This window comes from Otolemur garnettii, unplaced genomic scaffold (assembly GCF_000181295.1).
Source record: "Otolemur garnettii isolate 467f Iridium unplaced genomic scaffold, OtoGar3 scaffold00008, whole genome shotgun sequence".
Lineage (NCBI taxonomy): Eukaryota > Metazoa > Chordata > Mammalia > Primates > Galagidae > Otolemur > Otolemur garnettii.
Window position 1 is genome coordinate 2,168,579 of NW_003852403.1, and position 16,505 is coordinate 2,185,083.

General features: G+C 39.3%; 1 protein-coding gene and 1 non-coding gene across 4 annotated transcripts; both read right to left on the bottom strand.

Annotated features, from left to right (window-relative positions):
- Window positions 1–576: 576 nt before the first annotated feature.
- Window positions 577–15,727, bottom strand: GHITM (growth hormone inducible transmembrane protein). 3 transcript variants are annotated; one of them, XM_003783505.3, is made up of 9 exons: window positions 15,615–15,694; window positions 13,529–13,693; window positions 11,687–11,786; window positions 10,040–10,151; window positions 9,649–9,790; window positions 5,349–5,457; window positions 3,441–3,629; window positions 2,550–2,721; window positions 577–880 (listed from the first exon to the last, which is right to left on the bottom strand). In XM_003783505.3, exons 2-9 carry the CDS (start codon window positions 13,655–13,657, stop codon window positions 796–798), a joined length of 1,038 nt encoding a protein of 345 aa, XP_003783553.1. In that variant the 5' UTR covers window positions 13,658–13,693; window positions 15,615–15,694; the 3' UTR covers window positions 577–795. The 3 variants fall into 3 exon arrangements, with proteins under 3 accessions (XP_003783553.1, XP_023365282.1, XP_023365283.1); XM_023509514.1 differs by lacking the exon at window positions 15,615–15,694 and adding an exon at window positions 15,707–15,727 and having other exon boundaries at window positions 582–880; XM_023509515.1 differs by lacking the exon at window positions 15,615–15,694 and adding an exon at window positions 15,472–15,579 and having other exon boundaries at window positions 582–880.
- On the bottom strand, window positions 8,550–8,652 carry LOC111723172. Its single transcript, XR_002771770.1, has one exon. It is a non-coding gene; the product is annotated as a U6 spliceosomal RNA (small nuclear RNA).
- Window positions 15,728–16,505: the final 778 nt, after the last annotated feature.

The following is a 16,505-nucleotide window of genomic DNA, read 5'->3' on the forward strand; positions in this document are numbered from 1 at the left end:
TCATTAACCTCGCTTATGTTTGAAAAGCAAATAAATTTCATGCTCTGAGCATTTTATCTTTAGAATAGTTTTAAGGATATTTCATTTTAGAAGACTGAAAAGTAAAACTCACACATATATAATTCCACCAGGGATTCTTCATGATAAGAAGTCAAAATGACCATAGCTACAGCACTGAGGAGCAACAGCAGGCGGCTTCCTCCACCTGTGACTTTGTTTCATGCTTAACACTTTTGCTAAGTTTAGCAGACAAATTAAAAAAAAAAAAAATCACTTGTTTCCAAATACCCAGATGTCTTTCACTGGCTCATCACCAATCACTCAAGTGTTAAGACCTTGATACTCAACAAATAGACTGCAGGTGACCTTTTACTTCCCTGTGGTCCCTTTATCAAACTTCTACATCACTTATGACATCATTTATGATATTCTGCATCCAATAAAATATGCAGGCAAACACAGGTTTGCTAACTTTTACTTGACCTAGGTTTAAAAATTGACGAAATACTTATATTCTCATAGCACAAACCTTAGTTTTTACATTCATTAAACATTTTAAAATTACTCAGACATGAGAAACATGTGTGCTTATTTGGATGAGAACTACTGAATTTATTCTCCAGAAGAAAAAGCAGACCTGAAGCATCACATTACTGGAACATTTTAAAACACGTTGATATGTTCTTATCTTCTAAACTTCAACAAAAGCTGCTTGTACAAACTACTTAATGAATATCTGTCCTATCAAACAAGCAAGATATCTGATGTAGGAGAGAAGCCAGAAGTTGAGTCACTTCATTTCTTTCGGTTGCCTCCAGTTGCTAGCATAGTTGCAACTCGCATAAATATATTTAATGTATCCATGTAGACTGCCAGCATTCTAGAAAAAAGAGATTATAGGCATTACATACAATTCTAATAATGATGATACTATTTTTTAACATAGGAAAGAGGAAAAATCAATTCTGATTATTTGTCCTAGCTATATGAAATGGAAATTTAAAGTGTCTTTAACTGCCAACTAAGGAAGCCCTACATTAGAAAACAGTCAAAGTTTTTTTTAGCAGACTAATCTTTTAAATGTTAAAAGGCAGTTTTAAAAACCATTATCCTATTCTCTGACACTGAGTATAATACCTTGCAAAGAAAATTGGGTGACAGACAATGAAATAAAACAAAACCAAAGAAACACCTCTATTAAAAGTTGTTAGACAGTCTGGCATTTTTAAGTATAATATACCAGCTTCCCCTACTCCCCCCTCCCCCTCCAACTGCTACAGATCTGTAAGCTTTACAGCAATGTTTCTTCTAAGCCATTAGGTTTTATTTTTAGATAAAGAAAAGCAAATTACTTTACAAAATGTGATAGACATCACGAAGCTCAAGAAAATTGTTTAAATAAAATAACCTATTTTGGTAAATGCCAAGAAGAGAAAAAGCACTATTAGATAACACTTAATGGCAACTAAAACTCAGTTATCTCCAAAACTGGAATGTATATACCGAAGAGTTTCCTACTTCTAGAAGTACGTATAATCCTAATTCTTGAGAAGTGGGAGGATTGCCTCAGCCTAAAAGTTTGGGCTATCTCTAAAAAAAATTAAAATTATGGGAGTATTGTGGTGCATGCTTGTATTTCCAGCTACTTGGGAGGCTAAGACAGGAAGACAGCTTGAGCCTAGAAGTCTCAGGTTGCAGTGAGCTACGATGACACCACTGTACTCTAGCCTGGGCAACACAGTAAGATCTCTTGTGGGGGGGGGGGGAAGGGAGATGACAAAGAAATAGTCTTTGCAGATGTAAATAAGGTATGTTAGGGTGAGGTCATACTGGAGTAAGGTAGGCCCTTCATTCACTATGACTGGTAGCCCTCTTAAGAAAAGGAGAAGACAGCTTGAACAACACAGCAAGATCCCATATCTAACCTCCTTCTGCCCCAAATCAGCCGCCTGATGGTGATATGTGCCTACAGTTCTAGCTACTTGGGATGCTGAGGCAGGAGGATTATTTGAGCACAGGAGTGTGAGGCTGCTGTAAGCGATGAATACTATGTGGGAGCAACAGAGTGAAACCCTATATTTTTTTTTTGCAGTTTTTGGCCGGGGCCCGGTTTGAACCCACCATCTCCAGTATATGGGGCCGGTGCCCTACTCCCTTGAGCCACAGGCGCCGCCCAAAACCCTATTTTTTTTAATATTCTGTAAATACACATACATAAAAGGAGAAGAAAGAGACACACAGAGAGAATGTCATGTGAAGACAGAAGCAGAGACAAGACCGATCCATCTACAAGCCAAGGAACGCCAACGATTTCCAGCAGTAATATGAAAATAAGAAAAGTATGCAACAGATTTTCCCTGCTAAGGCTCTGATTTTGAACTTCTGGTCTCTAGAACAGAGAGAGAACAAAGTTCTGAGGTTTTAAGCAATGCAGTTTGTAATATTTTGTTACAGGAGCCCTGGAAAACTAAGTAACAGCTATAAAACAAAATAGATCAAACTAACATGAACGTCCTTACGTAACAGTAAGAACGTTAAAAATTACTTACGCATTGATGGGATCATAGTTTTGAACTCCATACATTGGTGTTATTTCTGCTCGCTTGATTATTTTCTGGGTATCATACAGGAGGAACATGCTGAAAAGAACTAATCCACCATACATTGCCACTGAGTACAGAGTGGCACCAGCCACAGTGGTAGGTGGAAGAAACATAGATCCTGAAATAAAAACGGGGGGGGAAAAAAAATGAAGTTTTTTTTTTTTCTTTTTTAAAAAAGGACTTTCCAGCCAGGCATGGTGACTTATGCCTGTAATCCTAACACTTTGGGAGGCTGAAGCAGGAGGATCTCTTGAACTCAGGAGACCAGCTTGAAGAAGAGTGAGACTCCATGTCTACTAAAAATAGAAGAAACAGCCAGGCATTATGGTGGATGCCTATAGTCCTAGCTACTCAGGAAGCTAAGGCAGGAAGCACTTGAGCCCAGGAGTTTGAGGTTGCTATGAGCTAGGCTGATGCCACAGAACCCTAGCCTGTGCAACAGTGAGATTCTGTCTCAAAAAACAAAAATTAAAAAACCTTTCACTATTCTCTTTGATATACTGTGCTGGTAAAAAGACATCTGAGTATCTATATTGGATAATCTTAATTTAGTTCAAAACCCATGATACCCATTCCTCCAAAAGGCCCACATGCCCTCGTTATAGGAAGACCAATTTCATGTTTTCCAGACCAACTTTCCCATTTTAGATGTATTTGGTAAAACCAATTATAATGGTTGACCATATTGCCAAAATGACATCACATTAATAAAATACATTCAAATTAGCATATAACTTTTAAACTTTAAAAAATGACTCAATAAATTAGGATACTTGAGCATTTCAGATTTTAGGATACCATGAACCAAGAACCAATTGTCAAAGCACAGAAACTTACCCAGTGAGGACACAAAGACAAGACCCAGGCCCACTCCCAGGGGTGCTCCCATGTTCAGAAACTTCTCACTGGGCGCACACATGGCCACAGTGGAGAGGCCTCCCACAATGCCAGCTGTATACCACGCCGCTCTGATGAGAAGAGGCCCTCCTAATATTGTCAGAGGAGCCACCACTGCACCCATCACACCTGGAGAAAGAGCAAGTGCTTGTTAAGTATTTATTAAATAGGAAGCTAAGGGAAAATGCCACTTCTAAAATGGGCCAACATGTTATATCTTATTGTTTAACCAATATAATTACAAAAAGTTTTCCCTTTAGGCCAGATACAGTGGCTCACACCTCTAATTCTACCACTGTGGGAGACTGAGGTAGGTAGGCTCATGAGTGCAGGAGTTTGGGACCAGTCTGAGCAAGAGTGAGACCCTGTCACAGCTACTTGGGAGGCTGAGGCAAGATCTCTTGAGGCCAAGAGCTTGAGGTCGCTCTGAGATATGTCACTCTACCTAGGCTGACAGAGTGAGACTCTGTCTCAAAAAATATTTTCCTTTTAGGTCATACTACCCCTAAAATTCTACAATCAAAATCTGGACTACTCAAATTTTATACCACAACATTAATAAACACTATTCCTAGTCGAACAGTTACAACTCACAAGTATAAATATTAATCTATATTTTTACTGTCAAATCCCATGTAGCTCACTATTTGGATCTTACCAAAAAATATATATTATTTTAATTTTGAGACAGAGTTTTACTTTGTCACCCTTGGTAGAGTGCTCTGGCATCACAGCTCACAGCAACCTCAACTCCATGGGCTCAATGATCATCTTGCCTCAGCCTTCCTAGTAGCTGGGACTACTACAACAATGCCTGGCTAATTTTTTTTCTATTTTTAAGCTGTGGTCTTGCTCTTGCTCAGGCTGGTCTCCAACTCCTGAGCTCAGGCAATCCACCTGCCTCAGCCTCCCAGAGTGCTAGGATTACAGGCGTGAACCACTGCACCCAGCCTTACCAGTTTTTACAACCATTGTATAAAAACTGAGATAAAAAGTTTTAGAATAAATAACTCAAGGTCAAACCCTACTGCTGCCAGACGGGAATAAAGTAAAAAAAGAGAAAAAGGTATGATAATCTTGAAATGTAGGAACTTCTAGGACACTGCTGTTACTTTCGTAATAAGGAATGCTATCACAGTAATTGTAGTTATCAGTTATAAATTCTTCATAAAATTATAATAAAGTATCACTCATTTAATTAATAAAGGTAGATGAAATTCCTTAATTAAAAATTTTAGATAAATCATTATTTCAGTGCTGAGCAGAACAACTTACCCTATCCTTACATAGTTTACCTCATAGACTAGGAACCCTGGTTGTTGAATACTGCATATCACTTTTGCAAGAGTCACATTTCTAGATCAAATATAAAGCATACTGTATCTCATGATGATGGACAATTTAAAAATACTTTTTGTTATAGAAAATATGTTGGCTATAATTTTCTATTACATATAACTTTTCTATCAGAATTCCCATTAGTTCTGCATTTGACAGCACAATGTTTAGCAAACTTTTCTCTAACCTTAGAATTTTTAAAATTTTTTCTAACGATATCAAATAAAATTTCTCAAGAGATGTTTATCAGATCAGAAATCATCCTGGTACTGGACAGAATACACGAAAGAAAATCTCTGCATAGACTGTTACAGGAGACAAGTTCAATATTTGGGATGTCTGTGGTCTTCGTGTTGAATCAACTTTTCAGAGCAAAGTTCTGGTAATAAGGCAACTAGTAATGACTGAAGAAAATGAAGTTTCATTAAGCTATGTATAAACAATTACAACCAAAAGCCACCTAGAAGAGGTAGTATGCAAGGTTGTTTAACAATTAAAAATAGAACTTACCAGAATGCAGCATCCAAGCAAGATGCTTTGGGCCTGGGCTTTGGTCATACGGTATTGACCGAACCAGCATTCCAGCTCCAATCATGGCAGCAAAGGTGGCACCAATTGTCTGAAAAGACATGTTAAGAAAAAGTGATCATTATTCAAAACAAAAGTACAAATTCCTAAGTTTCAAGTACAATTAGTTACTTCTAATAACTCATTTTTAAAAAGGAGGAGGATATTAAACTGAATCCTATTATTTTTCTGGCACATTAGAGGTCTTAGGTTTATTTCAAAATATTGACTAAGTTAGCAAGGGTGCCCCCTACTGCCATATATAAGGTTTTGCAGACAGCTTCAAGTACATGACCTGAGCTTGGTCTGGCACCATGATCTTTTAACAATTCTACTCCTGTTCGATACAGGTCAAAAGAAAATTCTTTTAGAATCTCAAGATAATTATTATTAATTAAAACATACATCTTGGTATGGGATAAACAGCACTTTAAAAATCAGTCACAACCTACTAGTATATAGTACACTGAACTTCTTATTTGCTAAATGAAAACCTAATAAAGAAATCACAGCACATGAAGAGATGAAAAGTAAGTTTACTTGTCTATCCTTCCAGGTTTATGGCTGACTAGCTCCTCATCCCACTTCTTTATCTATCTTAGGCTTCCATTGTTATAACATTTAAATGTTCCTTGTATATAAAAAGACTGTGTATAACAAAAGTGATGAGCCATCTTCAAGAAATTTAAGACAGAGATTGTACACTTGGACAGAATCAGGCAGATTGTTTTGTCTGGCCAACTGTTAAAAAACTGACTGTGATCAATGCTTTTAGTTGACAGGCTTTCTTTAACTGTCAGTAATCCTCTGTGTGACAGGCCAGGCCTCCTTGCTCATCTGTATTGTATGTCTGATGTATGGATATCAGACTGTTCAACCTGTGATGTGAAGTACAGGTAAAAAGAACAGCTGTTTGCTGAGATTAGGAAAACATTAATACAGAAAAGAACACTATGCTCCATTCCACCATTTTCCAATGCAGAAATAGTTACTAAAAACTACTTCACGAATCCACAACACAGTATTTTCAGGATATTTACAAAAATTATATTTTTTAATTTTAAAGTCCTTCAGGATTCATGATCTAGTCTCACATTTTGCCTTTTATTTTTCTACACTCTACGTACTGGACTGGCAGGGCTGCGAACACACCTCAAAGTTTCATGCCTCCTTAACTCTGTTCATTGAGTCTAAGAACACCTCCTTCCTACCTGGTTGACTAAGGAATTGTCATCTTGTCTTGAAAGCTTTTTCTAGTAGGTACCCTGGCTGTTCAGTAACAGAGTCAGGTGCCTTCTCTGTTCTGAAAGCACATGGGACAAACTTTAATATACCTGCATATGTGTGTATGTCTGTTATCTCCAAAAGGCAGTTATCTTTATCGCTGCAGCACCTGTCTTTGGTCTCCCAATTATTTTAAGTATCCCTAAACAGTGGAGGAAAGTGACCTTTTGCCCACAGGGGCTTGAGGAGATAGCCCAAGCATAAAACTTGCTTTTAGTCTCATTTTAGGGCCTCAAAGTTTAGGTACAATTTAATCTTTCATAATATTATGTTTTATTACAAAAGTATTGTTTTAAATTACTTACTTCTGATTAAAACTAACATTCCTAGTGAGAATGCACCATACTTTTTCTGTGCCTTCACAAACCTCAGGGCTGGCTAGAAAATTCATGACAGCCATTGGACAAGCATGATCCTAAGACTACAAAAGTGTCCAAATGGCTATGCTACCATACACTGGTTCTCCTTTTGGAAAGTACAATGTAGTAGAAATATTATGGGTTTGGGTTTTCTCTGTGGGAAATCGCTAAGTATTACATAAACCCTCCCATCCCTCTTTCCCTTCCACTCACACACTCGTTGCTCTAGCTCAGGCTCTCATCATCCCTTACTTCAAATCCTATAAAAGTAAACCTGCTTCACATCTTTTTCACGTCAGTTCATAAAACTCAAATTAAAATCACTTTCACTCCCTGGTATCTTTGATAGCCTCTTACTGCTTAGGTACTCTCCTCAGCCTGGCAATCAGACATATCCATGTCTTCTTGGCACTCCAGGCCTCAAACAACTGAATGTCACTCTAAAGGCATAGTTAAGTTGCTTTTAAAATTAGGATTTCCTATCTCTTCTTTGCTCAACTTGTTTGGTAAAAATGGACTGCTCCTGTTTTCTTCTAAAATAAAACATGTCACTTTTCAACAACCCTAAGGAAATAAATGTCTCCATCATAGAACTTCCCTAATAGTCCAAAACAAACTTGCAAATTAACTTTGCACTTTTACCTCTTTTTGCACATCTTGTATACTTACTCCACTTCATCTCTTCTACCAGATTAAGAGAATATAGGATCTGTATCTGAAATCATATTCTGGTATTTACCAAAATAACAACTAATCAAGAAATATTTGATGAATATAAAATCTTGTACAAGGTCAAGAAGCGTAGGAATCATTGCAGTAATACTAGTCTAATTTTATTTATTTAATTAAATCATAGCTATGTACATTAATGCAATCATGGGGTACAATGTGCTGGTTTTATATACAATTTGAAATGTTTCCATCAAACTGGTTAACACAGCCTTCATGGTATTTTCTTATTGTGTTAAAAGATTTATATTCTACATCTAGTAAATTTTTTTTTTTTTTTTTGAGACAGAGCCTCAAGCTATCCTCCTGGGTAGAGTGCCGTGGCATTACAGCTCACAGCAACCTCCAACTCCTGGGCTCAAGCGAGTCTCCTGCCTCAGCCTCCCAAGTAGCTGGGACCACAGGCGCCCGCCACAATACCTGGCTATTTTTTTTTTTTTTTTTGGTTGCGGCCGTCATTGTTGTTTGGTGGGTCCGGGCTGGATTCGAACCTGCCACCTTAGGTGTACGTGGCTGGCGCCTTAGCTGGTTGAGCTATAGGCGCCGAGCCCATCTAGTAAATTTCACATGTACCCTTGTAAGATGCACTGTAGGTGTGGTCCCACCAATTACTCTCCCTCCACTCATCGTCCCCTCCATTTCCCTTTCCCTTTCTTCTTGGGTTTCATAGTAAGACTGAGTACATTGGATATTTTTTCTTCCATTCTTGAGATATTTTGCTAAGAATATGTTCCAGCTCCAACCATGTAAACATGTAAGAGGTCAAGTCTCCAAAAATATGGAACGCTTCACGAATTTGTGTGTCATCCTTGAGCAGGGGCCATGCTAGTCTTCTCTGTATTGTTCCAATTTTCATATATGTGCTGCTGAAGCAAGCATTATTTTATTTTTTGAGACCAGTCTCATTCAGTTGCCCTGGGGTTGAAAGCCATGATGTCACAGCTCACAGCAACCTCAAACTCTTGGTCTCAAGTGATCCTCTTGCCTCAGCCTACCAAGATGCTGGGACTACAGGCACCTGCCACAACACCTAGCTATTTTTAGAGGTGGGGTCTCGCTCTGGCTCAGGCTAGTCTCAAACCTGTGAGCTCAGGTAATCCACCTGCTTCGGCCTCCCAGTGTTGGGATTATAGGCATGAACCACTACACCCAGCCACTAGTCTACTTTTTTTTTTTTTTGGCCAGGGCTGGGTTTGAACCTGCATATGGGGCTGGCGCCTTACTCCTTTGAGCCACAGGTGCTACCCTGTAGTCTACTTTTAAATAGCACAGAATGCTTAGGTATTTCCCTTTGGCCTCTAAGATAATTTTGTATTTGCTTTATTTTTTAGTAAATTGTTACAAAATAGAGGCTGTTTGTTAACTGCTGCTAGACAAGGAGGATGTCCCCGTAAATTCAATTTCTAACTCCTTTGGTACTATTAGATCACAAATTTGGCAAAGAATAATAGCTGACTTATTTCAGAATGCACTTCCTAATTAGTCTCAGCTGAACTAATATAGGTTGAGTATCCCTTATCTAAAATGCTTGGGATCAGAAGTGTTTCAAATTTCAAGTTGTTTTTTCAGATCTGAAATATTTACATTATACTTACCTGTTCAGTATCTCTAATCTGAAAATCAAAAATCCAGAATGCTCTAATGAGCATTTCCTTTGAGTGTTATGTGCTTTGAGTGTTTTGTTGGTGCTCAAAAAGTTGTGGATTTCAGAGCATTTTTCAGATTTTCAATTAGGGGTACTCACTGTAATTCATACATTTGAACAAAAACTTGTTCAACAGTAGTCTTTCTACTTCATACTTCTCCCTCCCAATATATTTCATCTAATCTTTGATCTTTAAACAAAAAAGATAACAAAACAGCTGACTTACCACCCAAGAGCCTCTCATCATGAAGTTCATTATAGCAGGAGTTCTGCTTATTGCCACTGCAGACAAAGCTGTTAAACCAATACTTCCTGCTAAGTACATATAGGTAGAATGAATTCTATCCCTCACATACTGAGGCCAAATTCTGTAAGAAACACAACATGGTTAACTTATGAAATTATGGGTTTGCATTCTGGTTGAGTTATTCACCAGGTGGGTGACCATGGGATAAATCATTTTATTACTTTAAGTCTTATTTCCTTTATCATGGAAATAATTATGCATACTTTATACATAGATGAAGACTAGACACAAAACATTCCAAAAGTGAGTAAGATAAGGAAGAAAACTGACCTTTTGTTTTAAAGGCTGAAATTGGGAACAATTTACTTACACAGCCTTTTCAATAGCTCCAATCTCATTAGACATTCCCAAGCCATAGTAGCATAATGCTCCAAGACCAACAGCTGCCCCTCCAGCAACAAACCATCTTCCCATTTGATCAACTGCAAAACACAGGAGGAAATACAGGTTAATACTGACATGTTTTAATTAAATTAATGTACTGATGGTGAGGCTGTCACAGTATTTAGGAGGGAAATCAAATCATATACTGTTTCTTCACAATGGCCATAATTAGTGCAAATGGGCAAAAAGAAACAATCTCAATGTAAGGGACCAATAGAAAGGGAAACTCTTCAAAGAAATATGTGATAAACAGTACAAAAAGGAAAGGACCATTGCTTACTTTGATTTCACCCCTTCTGAGGTGGCAGTATAACTGGACATGTGGAAATCCTTCTGTGATACACATTTACTTTATTAATAAAAAGTTGGGATGTGTTCTTATGACATACTTACAATAAAAAATGAGAAGGAAATGTCAACAGTCATACCACACTGTGTCCAAAGTAGTATTAGCAAAGATGATGCTTTACGTGGAGGGTCAAAAAGAAAAAAGAATCAAAAAATAAAAATGCTGTTTATGTAGCAGAATCAAGAGGAGGATGTGTTCGGGTCACTTAATTCTTAATCTGAAACATATGCAGATAGTACACACTTGAAAGAAGACTCAACATCAGGTGTCCTCAAACTGCGGCCCGCTGGGTGTTTTTGCCACAGCAGCCTGTCCTGCTTAGCAGCCTACTCGTCCTGGGGCCCACAGTCTGGCCCTCCAACACTCTGAGGGACAGTGAACTGACCCTCTGTTTAAAAAGTTTGAGGACCCCTGCTCTACATACTTCAAATGAAGTTCAATAAACCATCCCTTTCAAACTGGCATATTATCTAATAATCCTTTTCTTTGAAAAAAAGGAAAGTAATCCTTCATGTTTACATGGATGGAGCTGGAAAATGTTCTTAGCAAAGTATCCCAAGAATGGAAGAAAAGGTATCCAATGTACACAGCCCTATTATGAAACTAATTTATAGCTTTCATATGAAAGCTATAACCTAATTATGGCCTAAAAATATAGGGAGAGGAGCGGGGGAGGGGAGAGAATGGGTGGAGGGTGATTGGAGGGATCACCTCTATGGTTTATCTTTCAAGGGTACAAGTGAATCTTTCTAAAAGTAGAATATAAATGTCTTAACACAATAACTAAGAAAATGACATAAAGGCTATGTTAACCAGTTTGATGAAAATATTTCAAATTGTATATGAAAACACCACACTGTATCCCATGATTGCATTAATATACACAACTATCATTCCAGAAAAAATAAAAAAAAGGAAAGTAAAATTGTAAAATTTCCAGTAGAAGAAATGGCTGGGAACCACTGAATTCAGTGCAAAGTACCAATCTTTTGGGGATACTTAGATCTGAGGGTAATAATTTAGCCTTTCTTCCCAGAAAGTGCACAAATACACAAGTTTGCATATACAGGGTAGATATAAAGTTCATGTGCAATTTAAAATAGTTTAACATAGTAAATTGCACACAAATTTTATGGACACCCTGTATTTTTAGAAGATTGTTCATGGACCTCTTAGAACATATCCACAGACTCCAGTATAAAAAAGGCAAAGACTGCCACCTACTTTTAAATATTTTTTCCACTGATGGTTCCAATGCTGCCTCTTTGAGTTCTTGGCCAGTTTTCCCACGCCGGACCCCCATTCTTGTCTTGGTGGCATATTCCTGACATACATGCAAACAAAAACATATATAACACCCACACCAAAACAGAAATCTTAATAAAATGGGAGAATCTCCTTACACTGGAAACCTCTAGTTAAAGAAACTTGGTACTTTTATGCATGTAATTTTACAAGAAAAGTTTGTTAGCCAACCTATAAAATCATCTGTGCTCCATCTTTGAAGTGATTCAGTAGTTCAATAAACTCTTAACTTCTTAAAGTTTCAGAATGACTGCTTTTTTAATAAACTACACATTTTATCTATATACCTAGAACTACTATACAGGATGTCTCAAAAGTCACTATAATAAAAATATATGAAATAATTTTTTCTTATTTTAACATTTATACATCAACACAGAAATATTTTGTAAAATTTAGCAAATAAAGGTACGTTTAGCTATAGTGTCCCATTTTCCCTATGTATGTTTATAGTGACCTTTGAGACAACCTATATTTAAAACACTAAATACATGTCAAGATAAGAGTCTATTAACATTTTAGGAATCAATTAACATTTAAAAAAATGCATTCCGTAAGCATAGCTACCCTTTGTAATCTGGGAAAGGAGCTCAAGAAAAGTATCTTTCCTTAACATGAAGCAAAAGGAAGGGATAACTATTATCTCTGTTTTGGCTATTTTTCAATGCTGGGACTGTGAAGAGACCAAAAACTGTTTCCTTCTAGTTTCTGCACATACTCCTTCTACTTTGAATGCCTGAGGAGAAATCTTTTGTAAAAGAAAATAGGCTTCTTTCTAACCTGACAAATTTTATCATTCTCTAACCAAGAGTTGAAATATATTGAACTAGAGCCTACTGTGAAATTTTTAAAATGAGCTGACATAGTATCTTTAGTAAATTTTGTTTTCTTTTTTTTTTTGGAGACAGAGCCTCAAGCTGTCGCCCTGGGTAGTGCTGTGGCATCACAGCTCACAGCAACCTCCAACTCCTGGGCTCAAGCGATTCTCCTACCTCTGCCTCCCAAGTTGCTGGGACCACAGGTGCCCTCCGCTACACCGACTATTTATTTTTTTTTTTTTGGTTGCAGCCGTCATTGTCATTTGGCGGGCCAGGCTGGATTCGAACCCTCCTGCTCACGTGTATGCGGCTGACACCGTAGCCACCTGAGCCACAGGCTCCGAGCCAGTAAATCTTGTTAATAAAGTTATTGGGTAATATGCCTGGGTTCTTAAGCTTCTGACTACAGGCCCCACAATCTCTTTGTTCTCCCATATAATTCTCAATATCTCACAATGTACTGTAAATTTTCCAAATGAAAAATTATAGGAGTTTTACGGAAATGTTATAGGAATTCTTTTTCTCTTTTATATGTGATAAGGAAGGACTAGAATGGTATGAAACTAATGGGAGGCAGAGCATAGTGGCTCACACCTGTAATTCCAGCATTTTAGGAAGCTGAGATGAAGGCTCACTTGAGGCCAGGCAGTTGAGACCAGCCTGACAACACAGCAAGATCCCCTCTCTACAAAAAATAAGAAAAATTGGCCAGGCACAGTGGTATGCGTCTGTAGTCCCAGTTACTTGAGAGACAAAAGTACAAGAATCACTGGAGACCAAGAGATGAAAGCTGTATTAAGTTCAACTATGCCACTAATGCACTCCAGCCTGGGTGACAAGGGAGGAAGGGAGGGAGGGAGGGAGGGATCGAGGGAGACACGAAGGAAGAAGTCCTAGAGGCACAAACAAAGAAAAAATTAAAAAATACTCAGATTATCTTTACCCTGCTGGGTGTTAAGAGCCACTGATTCTTTAGGATGGAATTCTTCACAACAGGGGAGGCCTTGGTGAAAGTTGGGTGGAAAACCCTGGAAGGTAGTGTCCGGAGACACACAAGCCTTGACGCCAGCATGGTGGTACACCGGGTTTACCAAGCAGATCTGAAATGCTAGTCAGAGACAGGGAAAACATAATAATAAGAAAAAAAACACCATTAACCAATTCAGAAGATATAGAAGAGCCAGAGACAAGGGAGAAATTATTTTTTAGCAGAAATGATGGAATAAAGCGATGTTTTAATTTTCAATAATGAATCCTCTACTTGCCCTAAGTAATTCAAGAAACCCATCCCACAGAACTTGGTTTGGGATGGAGCACCAGATGAAACTTAATTTCCAGTTTGATCAATAACAGGACATATGACTCTGCAAAAGCTACAAATATTAATACCTGAACATTATACAGGGTCTGTGATGGCTTTTACAAATGTACTTTTGGCTTAGCACACTGCTGACCAGTCACAGGTTACTTGGTAACGTGCATAGTTTCCGTGTAAAACCGCTGATCAACAAAGTGTTAAGATGTTAGAGATGCTCAGTGATTCTGTATTACCAGCAGCTAAGAGATGAGGCTGGGAGAAAAAAATAGGCTGAATTTGGAACAAATGGGAATTGGGACTGGGGGAAATGAATCAGGGAAAGGGTGCTGTGTTAACACATTGTTGACTGGCAATTTAACACAGAAACTACATTACCAAGTAACTCATGACTGTCAGCTGTGTGAGATTTGCACCAGCATTCAAGAAAAAAAGTTAAATTCTAATTTCAGCTAATTATACTTCCCTTCAAGATATGCAAATATTCTAAATTAACCTCTATCTCCTACCGTAACTACATAAAGAACATTCAATCCTTCAAAGTAAACTCAGCTACCAACCAGGTTTCCTCCATACTTAGGTTCCTTCAGTGGTGTCCTCAAAGGAAAAAAAAAAAAACATGCTAAAAACTGGATTCTCTTAACTCCAGGGCAGATAATACTAGAGGATGGCCAGCCACAAGTTAGTTGAATGTCTTTCTATAATGTTAAAATGACCGACAGGTGAGAATGAGATGATAAGCCAACTTGGGATACCAGCACATCTCTACCAATGACTTGTAGTGAATATTCAGGAAAGTAACTCTCCTTTTCTCCTTTCCTCCATCTGTAACATAAGAGAACTGGACTGAAATGCTGCTCAGATGACAGTGCTGACCCTTGGGATACCTATTCTGAAACTGCCTAGACACATCTTAAAATGTAGACTCCTTTTACTTTGCTCCTGACGATTTTACTTGTAGAAATAGGACCGAGAATAAGTGTTTTAACTCGCAACGCCTAAAAGCTAAGAACTCTTGAGTTAAAATAGTTAAGTGTCCTTCCTGCTCTGTTAGGAAATACAATACTCAATACCTGTCCATTCTGGCACTTTCATGCCACTATTATCTCAACTACAGCTGTCCTATCTTCTTCCTCAGCCCACTAGAGCCGAAGAGGCTCAGGTTAGAATGGCCTTCATGTTCCTTAGCAGCCTAAGGTGGGAATCCTGCTTCTGCCACGACCTTGTGCGGGTATTGGACCTCTGAGACTCCAGTGCCTGGAGAAACGATTACAGTCCCTTACGTAAGGGCTTACGCCTCAGTGAGCACTGACGAACTTTGACGCCTGGTCCCCACAGAAAGCTCACCCAACCCATTAGACTCAGATAAGAAAACAAGAGCAAGCCATCCATGCCAACTCTCCAACTTCCCCCGCCCCTGTCTCGGGTGCTCCTTTATCCGCTAGAGCAGCGGCCATACGACCCCGCTGTCAGCATGATTCAGCACCTCGCTGCCCAGAAGCCAGAGAGGGAGAGCCCTTGCCCGCTTGTCCCAGAGCCGGGGCCACCGCCCTTTTCACCCGGTCACCCACAGGACGGCGACTCTGACGTGCAGCCCGGCCGTGACGCAGCCAGCGGCACCGCCGCCTTCAGCCCTCTCAAGCAGAACCACGACGCCCATTCCCGTCCGGAATACTGGGAATCCCAGACGCCTACTAGCCGGGAGAAACGGTACCTCAGTCCCCAGTCACCTCCACCACGCTGTTCCCCTTCCGGGCGGGCGAAACACACACCCCCCCACCCTCTGGCCTCCCGCCTGCTCCTTACTGCTTCTGCGCGCGCAGTCTTTCCTGCTCAGCGCTCGACGTAACATCCGGAAGACGGTAAATAGCATAACCAGCCAATCAGGAGAAGGTCTGCGACGGAAGGGCGGGCACAGTGGGGAGGAGGGGATCCGGGTTGATGGGGAGGGGCCAGTTGGGGATTGTTTCTGGAAACGTCACAGTCAGCGTCCATCTTGGGTGTGGGCAACGAAGTCGTCTTAGCCATCTTAATTTCGGGAAGCTGAGCTCTCTTTTTGCTTTTGTCTCAGTCTCTTTTTTTTTGCAGTTTTTGGCCGGGGCCGGGTTTGAACCCACTACCTTTGGTATATGAGGCTGGCGCCCTACTCCCTTGAGCCTCAGGCGCTGCCCCTGTGTCAGTCTTTTCACTCATAACAAATAAAAAATTGTTGAAAAATTAACAGGAAGTGGTGTTAAGAGTTCCAAGTTATTCCATCGCCCTGCTTCTTTCTTATTGCTCCCTCCCAATTTATCGTGAGATAAATAATGGTGTGAAATGAGGCTGTTTTTTACTGGAACTATTTGGTTTCTTCGATCTGACGCCAAAGGCTATTTAGATTGTGAAATCCTGCAATGTTTTTTTTTTTTGCTTTTTCATTGCCTTGTGACCTTGTCACAGCACTTTCAAGCTTTTCTGTATATGCGTTCAGTACTGCTGACAGCGGGCTCTGCCTTTCAGCCGGGTTCCGGTTCCGAGGACTTTTAAGCTGTTTCCGTTGCACATAATTTGTTCTTTGAAAAGCCATTTCTCATTCAGATAAGCGAGTTTTTCCTCTTTATCTCTG

What these genes read in the sequence shown, in the direction of transcription:
- GHITM (XM_003783505.3), bottom strand. Translation starts at nt 13,657, where the DNA reads ATGCTGGCGTCAAGGCTTGTGTGTCTCCGGACACTACCTTCCAGGGTT. An exon ending in AGTGGAAAAAATATTTAAAA is followed by an intron (nt 10,152 to 11,686) that starts GTAGGTGGCAGT and finishes TGTGTTTTGCAG; the next exon opens with TTGATCAAATGGGAAGATGG. An exon ending in TGATGAGAGGCTCTTGGGTG is followed by an intron (nt 5,458 to 9,648) that starts GTAAGTCAGCTG and finishes ATGTCTTTTCAG; the next exon opens with ACAATTGGTGCCACCTTTGC.